This window comes from Tupaia chinensis, unplaced genomic scaffold, assembly GCF_000334495.1.
Source record: "Tupaia chinensis unplaced genomic scaffold, TupChi_1.0 Scaffold000418_1, whole genome shotgun sequence".
Taxonomy (NCBI): Eukaryota; Metazoa; Chordata; class Mammalia; order Scandentia; family Tupaiidae; genus Tupaia; species Tupaia belangeri.
This window is the reverse complement of record NW_006159923.1, coordinates 222,180-231,409: the sequence shown is the minus strand read 5'-3', so window position 1 is coordinate 231,409 and position 9,230 is coordinate 222,180. Positions and strand designations below refer to the sequence as shown.

Here is a 9,230-nt window from a genome sequence, read left to right as displayed (position 1 = left end):
TTTAAGCTGCCAGATCCAAGACTTGAACCATGGTTGACTATGTGGGAGTCTAGCGACGTAACCATTATACTATCTACTGGTCCCCCCAGCATGTTTTTTAAGCCGTGGGGTTTGGGGCTCAAAATGTGCAGTCAACCATGTGGGAATACAGCCCCTTAACTCGCATGTCACTGGTTGTACCTCAGATTTATTTAGAGGGAAAGCAAGAAAGAAATAGTCCTCCTTGGGGCCAGCAGGTGGCATGGTGGTTAAGGGGCTTGACACCCACATGGTTGACCACACTTCAAGTCCCAGGCCCAGTGACTTAAAAATCATGCCAGGCATGTGTGTAGGTATGTCCAAAATCCCAGGAGGAGAATGAAGGAGAAAGGATTGTGGTGTGGCTATGTGACTTTTCATTTTTACTGTCACTGTCAGTCTTTCTCTGGTTAGTACACACACCCTAAGACAAAAACTTCTTAAAAACAAGAAACAAAAAATAACAGTTTCCCTTGACAGTGAGGATCCAAATCTTCCAGTCAGGATCATGAGTGGGCATGGTTTGTTTCATACTGACCTGGGACCTTCCTCATGGCTCCAGCACTGCAGAGCAACAGCTTCCTACAGCCCGTGTTTCTGGCCTATTGCCTGCACCACTGCAGCCAGGGTGGACCCACTTACTTCTTTTCTCTTTATACACACACACACACACACACACATTTATATTAAAACATCTATATGTAGTTTTTAAGGGCCCACTTTCTGTTGTTGTTAGTTTGCTATATGGGGTATGCACTTGCCAGGGACAGGCAAGCAGACACAGAGAGAGCGATAACAAGAAATCACCCCTCAAAGAGGATGGCTATGCTGGGGCCATCCCTTCTCCTCCATGGTCTTCTTGGGATTTTGGGGTACACACACACATACACACACACACACCCAAGTTGTTTCTCAAGCCTCCGGGCCTGAGATTCGACCTGCATAGTCAGACACGTGGGATCAAGTCGCTTTACCCACTATGCCACCGGCTGGACCTGGGCCCACTTCTCAATGAAGAATTTTTATGAGGACCTAGATTAGTATAACATGTGAGGCTGTCAGGGAGTTTTTACATGCAAGTGTGGAGATGGACAAAATAATACAATAAAAGTTCTGATGTTATGGGGGAAAAAAGGAGGGCAGGGGTAGTGATGGCAGTGAGGAAGCAGAGAGAAGTGACTTCAGATGGGTTGAACATGAGTAAGGTTCACACTTTTTAGACTCATTTTGAGAACTAGCACCAACTTACTTCAAAGCGTTCTGGCTATTAAGGAAAACTAACCAGGAAAAAGTCCTGCAGACAGAGTCTCTAGCACACACATCACCTATGATCAGTCACAGTCCCTGAAGCTGAGGCACAAGGGAGAAAAATAAAAACAGCTAGTGGCGAAGTACGCAAGAACTGGTGATTAATAAAAACTATTCAAACCCAGTTCTAATCTTGGGTGAGAATCTATAGTGGGGATCTGTAGACAGTGTAAGAAAAACCACATTTCTCAAGAGGTGCTCAAATGGGCAGTTTTAATTATAATCACATGTGATAACAGGTAAAGCAGAAATGAAATTTAAAGGCTGAGGAAATTAATATTTCCCAATCTGTCACCTAATCTCCAATTTTTTCCTACTACTTTAGGCACTATGGTAATTACTCATACCCTCAAGATCTATGTTACAAAATATTCCTCTTCCACAGTTGCATTCTCTTTTATTCCCTTTATGAGGGTGGGGGTGGGAGAAGGGAGAGAGGTATTTGATAAAGTCTTGCCATGTGGAAATCCTCCTGCCCTAGCTTCCCAATTAACTAGGACTACAGGGGCCCACAACTGCACCTAGTGTTCAATTTGGCTCAGGAATGGAACCTGGGCCTTCCATGTAGAAGCTTCCAGTCTCCCAAGTGTTACCGCAGCTGAGACTCTGTGACAGTCTTACTCTTAACAATTTAAACTTCTTGGAGCCAGGTGGCGTGCTAGTTAAAGGGACTGGATTCCCACAAGGCTGACTACAGTTCAAGTCCCAGACCCGATGATTTGAAAGTCACAACTAATAAATAGATAAAATGTTTTTTTAAAAAGATTTTAAACTTCCTGTCTCTTGTATAAAATATGGATAAATATGCTAGAAATTAAAGTTGGACATGCATTTCAAACACAAGATAATACATGATGGTTCCTATCCAAGCCACACTTTTCAACATCTCACAAATATTAACACCAGTATGCTGGTGTCATAAAGCAGTAAATACTTAAAAACTAGAAATGTGAACATATCAGCATTTTCTTGTGTTTCAATTTTTGTTTGTTTTGCTACAGGGTCATGTACTGGGGGGGGTGAAGTGAGAAATTAGCCCTTTGGCGGGGGAGTGGGGGATGGTGACCACACTGTAATCCATTTCCTCCATTTTCCTCTTGGGATTTTAGGCATGCACGTACACACACCTGGCATGTTTTTCAAGCTGCTGGGTCTGGGATTCAAACTATGTAGTAGGCCATGTTGGATCCAGCCGCCTTAACCACCATGACACTAGCTGGCTTTTAATTTTTTTTTTTAATGGTGAAATGTGAAAAATGTCTACTCCTGTAGATTTTATTCAGATTCGCTTGGTATAGATAAAGTGGAAGCCTGTTACACCCTTTTCTCAGCTTGTTTGATGGTTTCTATTTAAGTTGCTAAATATGTTTCTACACACTCACCAGCACCTCCAATCCAGGCCCCAGGTCTCAACAAGTTGCCTTCAGGCTGGGGATATGTCCAAAAGGCCAACCTTTGACCACTTGACTTTTCTGCCAAAACAAACTATTTCCATAGACCTTCTAGGCACAACTCAAACTTTCTAAAATCAGTGTCAAAGCTGAAAAAGACCTCAGAAGCCACCTCATTCAGACTTCCCCTACTTAAACACACACAGAGGTTCTGAGGTCTTTGCCTGCGATTGTACTGAAAATCACTGACAGAGTCAGGGTCAAGGACTGATCTTCTGTATTCGAGGACCAGGGAATTAGGTTTATCAAGGGAACAGCAGGCGCCAGACACCTGACATACACTTTTATTTACTTCTAAGGAAGCAATGGCTTAATTTTATGGAAGAAACTGATTCAGAAGTAAAGAAATCTGCCTAGAAACCAAGCGTGTAAGGACAGCATTGTTCAGCAACATCATGGTCCCTTCACTGTACCTCAGTGTAAAAAACTGAGGGGCTCCAATACTCCCTGCCCACTCTCATCCATCCCCACCTTCCATTTTCACCAACCCAGTACTAAATTCAATCACGTGAAAACTAAGCCACCCATCACATACGGTGTCGGTTGGAGAAGCATATTGCTCAGGCTGCAGGGACATTTCATTTATTTAAATGTTTTTATTTTTAAAAAAAATTAAAGACCTTCATGGCACAACTTCTTCCCAGCACAGTTAAGTTTTAGTTATACCAATTACAATACAATTACAACCAATAAATCAAGGAGGGGAGGGCGGCTTCTGACTTCAAACTTAAAAAGGGGGGGGGGCACTTCAAACAAAGTTAAAAAATAGTTTAAAAATCTTTCAGAGTCATTGCCAACACAACTGTCTTATACTGGCACTCCACTTCCTGCCATCTAAGCAATGCAGACACAGGTAGTGCTGAGAAATCAAAGTGTCCCAATACAAGGTATACAGATGAGGTAATTTACAACAACATGGAAGTTGTTACTCTGTAAACCCTTGCCTCCCCCTCCCTACCCAACTGGGTCTTTTCTCTCTTTCCATGCTTTTGCAGTGACCCTTAAAGTAGCAATTTATAAGCTTCTACTTATTTAAAAAGGCTCCTGGGTGGCACTTCAGAGTCCTCTGCATTCACCTTCAGTTTCTCACAAGGTCTGATGGGTGTAAGGAGGCCCAGCTGTCTGCAGCTCTCCATACCAGCCTCAGCTACACCTAGACTTCTGAGCTCCCAGGGTGGAGTGTGAAGTCTTGACTTACAAACCTCCTCCCCACCTCAAAATAAAGAATTCATTAGTCATAAATGTCCTGTTCAAACCACAATCCAGTGCAAACGTAATGACAAACTGCATCTCTGGCACATCTGGTGCTTTTAGCTTCTGCACAAATTCAACATGGTAACCCTCACAGCATTCTAGGGCATAAAAGGGGCAAGGGGCAAGTATGATAAATATCCACTGTTAAGTGACAAGGAAGAAAATCACACTGTCAGAGTCAGAATGTTTTCCCTCCAGCTCTCCTTATCATTGAGAAACATTATAAAAGGCGGCTTTAGTTTCCTCTAAAGTTTACAATTGTATTCACTAAAGCCATCACCTTGATCAAGCTACTAAAGCCAAGATGGGTTACAAAGTTAAGTAAATTCATTAAATTCAACTTCCCAAACAATTACGTTTACTTATGATGCCCAGGTGAGAAAGGCTTATGAATCTATAAAGATAGGAGAATGGGGAACTAAGATTTAGGCCTTAAAATATGTTGGAAGAATATTTCCTAGTCCCCCACAAGCAGCTACTGTAATGAAATAAGAGAAAATACAGAGCTGATGGTTTTGCTATTGTGCTTAAAAAACTAGGCTTCCTCAGTGAAGCACCTGATAAACTTAGGTGGTTGGATTACAGTGGAAAATCCACTCCACACACACACACACACACACATACACACACACACACACACACACACAAACTGGTGACTTTTTCCATCTCCAATCCCTGCACTGCTGAGACACAAAATGAGTTTTATGGCAAAGGATCCTTAGTCCCCAGAGACACTTTGGCTTGTGGTGCTTTTTTAAGGCCTCTCTGCCCTGCCCAGTACCATGGGTTGAATGAGGGTGGTGCATAAAAACGGGGGCCTTTGGAAGCCTCCATGGTACAGGGCTGCAGGCCCCTCAGATGTGAACATGAGACACCCACCCAGCGAGACCTTTACACAGGGAACTTAAATCTAACCTTGATAAATAAAACCAAACGTTTATTTACACCAAAGAATTCCAACACTGGATCTTTCACATATGAAGGACAAAGTATTATATATGTACACACAGCAAGGGGTGGCAGGGCTATAACAAGAGTTTATAGTTTCCCCACAATTACAGGTCTACTGTTTCAGTTTCACTGGAGACAGTGGCTCTGCTCCTACCTCTCAGATTCATTTACAAGAAGGAGGAGCAACTCTTCTCACCAGATGGCATGTGAGGGGAGGAGGGAAGGGTAAGAGGAAAAGAAGGTAGAGAGAGTAAAATAAAACTCAGTGTGGCCACGTCTCCCATTAGCTCTTGGAGGTGCTGGCATGAAACCTATATAGACAGTGTTTGTTTCTTTTGCAAAAAGCAGTAAGTTATGCCCAGGAACTAACTCAATTCAAAATGGCCAAGTCAAAGAAAACTGAGAAAGATTTTTGTCTCCCCCACTCCCCTACCAGCTATGGAGTACAGCATGTTGGGAAATGAAAAGGGAAAAGACCAAGGGATGCAGCCTGGGAGGGAAGGTATCACAATTTTAAACTAAAACTAAAAGTATGAGTTGGGTTTAAGATTAGGTCAATAAGACATGATTCATACTGAACAGAAGTTTTCAGGATCTGTCTGCACATCGGGTAGATTTCAACATCTCAGTGTAACTAAGACACGCTTCCATTAGCATCACCAGGATAACCCCATTGAAGCACTTCTGGAGTAAAATGATACGAGTGACTAGCAGTACACTGCTTATAGACTGGGTCCTCCTTTCCTTCCGGTCTCCTTCCTCCCCGCCGCCTTTGAGAAGCTATGTTTTTGTAATCTCTGGAGAAGAGCACGAGATATGAACCCCCCAAGTGTGGAATGGTGGGGAGCAATGGTGGGAATGGGAAGAAATCTCCATCCAAATGCAGCAGCCGGGATCGAGGCTGGTTTATCTTTGTTCTTTAGTAATGAGGAACTGAATTTGGAAGGGGAAAAAAAATTTGTCCGTGAAATATTCCACTTGCAGGTAATTTTTCAGGGAATCCCCTGAGTTATGAAAAGTTCGAGTTTTTTTTAAAAAAAAAAAAGAAAGAAAAAAAGAAAAAAAAGAAAATCAGCCTATTATAATTTTTTTTATGACTGAACTACTATAAATCCACAAGCAACGGTTCAGACACGGTGCTTCTGAAGTGTTTCACCCTCCCCGCCAGGCGCAAGCTGCATCAAGGAGAGGGTGGACTTCCCCACCTCTGCTCAGGCATCAGGAGACAGATGGGGCCACTACTGCTGAGCGCCAGCGGCAGCTGGAACAGGCATCCCGAGGGGGTTGGCAGCAGCAATCACTGGTGAGCCTGCCAGAGGTCCGAGGGGTGAAGGGGTTGGCACTGAAGAAATCCCTGAAAGGGAAAAGCAGACAGTGAGCCAGAGACACCAGCAAGGCAATCTAGTCATCAGTTTTTATAGCACTTATCTCTAAAGTAAAATAATGGTAACTCTTTTATTTTCCTTTTAGGTTTTTGCCATAGGGTGCATGGATTTGCTGGAGAGAGACAGCGAGGGAAAGTGAGAAATCACCCCCAGGCGGGATGGCCAACTCAGCAATTCCTTTTCCTCCATTCTCCTCTCAGGATTTTGGGCATGCATGTACACATAGTTGGTATGATTTTCAAGCTGCAAGATTTGGAAATTGAATTGTGGTCAGCCATAGAGGAGCCTAGTGCCTTAACCACCAGGCCACCCTGTTGGCCTCAATAATTCTTTCTTCATTGAAGAAATTCAGCCAGATTTTTATGCACATTTCTACTATAATCCTCACAAATTCAGTTAAAATAGTAAATCCTAGTATATTTAGGATACAGGTTAAAAAAACCTCTCAAGGTTGGGAAGTTTAAGCAATTTGTCCAAGGTACCATGGTTAGTGAGTGGATACCATGCTTAGATTCCAACCCAGTCCTGTTCAGGGCAGCACTATCCAAGAGAACTTTGGGCTCAGCAATCAAGGAAACTGGACTTTGAACCTTATCCAATTTTAATTAAGTAACCACCTGCATGTGCTCTTATATCTTGCTGCTTTGAGAACTGGTAGCTTTCAAAATTACTAGAAGAAACTTTAAGTGGAGAAAGAAGCACTTCCCAAATTTTGTTTTGGAATTTAATTCCATCTGGTTTTTTCCCCACCTCTTTAATTATCAGAATTACCTGATAGTTTTCCCTCAATGAGCAAATTCTTTAATTTTCAAGATGTTACATAATTTAATATACTCATCACATGGTGAAAAATTACAAAAGACTCCAGGGGTTTTATAGTGAAAACTCTCCCATGCCCTGTCACTCAGCCAGCTGATGACACCATTTCTGGGGGGTCTATCCTTCGAGCAGTATTTTATCCATATATATGAATATAATTTTATAAGAATATGATTACAGGGCCGGCAGGTGGCATGGTGGTTAAGGGCGCTGGATTCCCACATGGCTGACTGTGGTTTGAGTCCTGGACCTGGTGGTTTGCTTTCTCACTTTCTCTCACTCATTCACTCTGTCCTTCTATGGTCAAATTAAAAATAAATAAATAAATAAATAAATAAGCAAATTCCCACTCTTGGACATAGCCTTGGAATTGGAGCTCTAACAAACATGAAACATTGATTCGTTTCTCATATTCTTTTTTTTTTTTTAAAGAGACATTTTTGCTATAGGGTGCACGTACCTGCCAGAAAGACTGAAAGAGAGAGAGAGACAGAAAGTGAGAAATCATCTCCCCAGGGGGATGGCCGTGTTACAATCCCTTCTCCTCCATTTTGCTTTCAGGATCTTGGACAGGCATACACACGAGCCCGGTGTGAGTTTTAAGTGACCAGGATCAGGACTCAAATTGTCGTCAACTATATGGGAGTCCAGTGACATAACCATTACATCATCTGCTGGTCCCTCTCATATTCTTTTGAATGCTGGTTCCATAACTGACTTAGCCACTTCACTACCAATAGCTGTTTTTTTTCTTTTTTTTTTTTTAAAAAGAGATTTTTGGGGACTGGCAGGTGGCGTGGTGGTTAAAGGTGCTGGATTCCCATATGGCTGACCTTGGTGTGAGTCCTTGACCTAGCGGTTTGCTTTCTCACCTCACTCTCTCTCTCTCACTCTGACCCTCTCTGGTCAAATTGAAATAAACAAATAAATAAATAAAGTTAAATAAAATAATTATTAAAAAAAAAGATTTTTGCTATACGGTGTGTGTGCTTACCAGAGAGACAGAGAGAAACAGAGAGACAAAAAGTGAGAAATCACCCTCCAGGGGGATGGCCACGCAGCAATCACTTCTCCGTTATCCTCTTGGGATTTTGGGCATACATGCACACGAACCTGACTTGAGTTTTAAGTTGCCAGGTCTGGGACTCAAACTGCAGTTGATCAAGTGGGAGTCTAGTGACGTAAGGTTATGAGTAAGTAGTCTTGGATATATATCGATGTGCACATAGGCAGACAATTAAGAGGATGAAATCTAGAAGGCAGATAGGTCTTTTAAAATAAATGGAACAGGGGCTACAGGTAATGTGATGGTTAAAGCACTGGACTTCCATATGGTAATCGCAGTTTGAACCGGACCTGGTGGCTTGCTTTTTTACTTTCTCTCTCTTTCTTTCTCTGGTCAAGTTAAAAATAAATAAAGAAAATGAAAATGAAATAAACAATTCTTAAAAAAGAAAAAGTGGAACAAAAGCAGTTATTTGACAGTGCCTGACTGCACTCATATACCACATATATAACCATGTGGATGTTCTCTACATGTACAATTCTTAGGGTAGGAGCCTGTGTTTTCTTTTCAGTAACTGTGCACTCCACAGATATTCACTGTAAATCAAGATAACTCAATACTATACAGGGGCCAGCAGGTGGTGTGGTGGTAAAGACAATGGACTCCCACACATCCAATTCAAGTCTTTGACCTGGCAGCTTGCTTTCTTACTCCACTCCACCCACACATCTGGTGAAGGCATGTGCCCTATGGCAAATGTGTTACAGCTCTTTTAGAATTTGTCTAGCAGGTTTTCTAGTTTTATCAGAAAGTCCCACAAAATTTTTTTAAACTAAAATTAGTTTTTAAAAACTCTTATAAAAAAGATGTACAACAGTTTCATAACAAGTTCTTTCATTGACTAGTCACACTATCACTGCTCTGACAAAGATCAGAGAACTGTCCTTACATACATACATTCCCATGCACAAACCTACTACCTCTACTTCTCAATTTCTCAATCTGTTTTTTTTGGAAAGGTTTTCGCTATAGGGCATG

The 9,230-nt window shown here is 42.0% G+C and overlaps 1 protein-coding gene and 1 non-coding gene across 2 annotated transcripts in view; one reads left to right on the top strand and one right to left on the bottom strand.

Moving 5' to 3' along the window:
- Nucleotides 1–4,582: 4,582 nt before the first annotated feature.
- The window catches only part of CSNK2A1 (casein kinase 2 alpha 1), a 34,819-nt gene continuing 30,171 nt past the window's right edge, over nt 4,583–9,230 (bottom strand). The window contains exon 12 of the mRNA XM_006154689.3: nt 4,583–6,336. Within this exon, the coding sequence (XP_006154751.2) occupies nt 6,221–6,336 (116 nt within the window). The 3' untranslated portion in view covers nt 4,583–6,220. The remainder of the gene's footprint in view (nt 6,337–9,230) is intronic.
- LOC114008947 (U7 small nuclear RNA) lies at nt 8,949–9,009 on the top strand. Its single transcript, XR_003550429.1, has one exon. It is a non-coding gene; the product is annotated as a U7 small nuclear RNA (small nuclear RNA).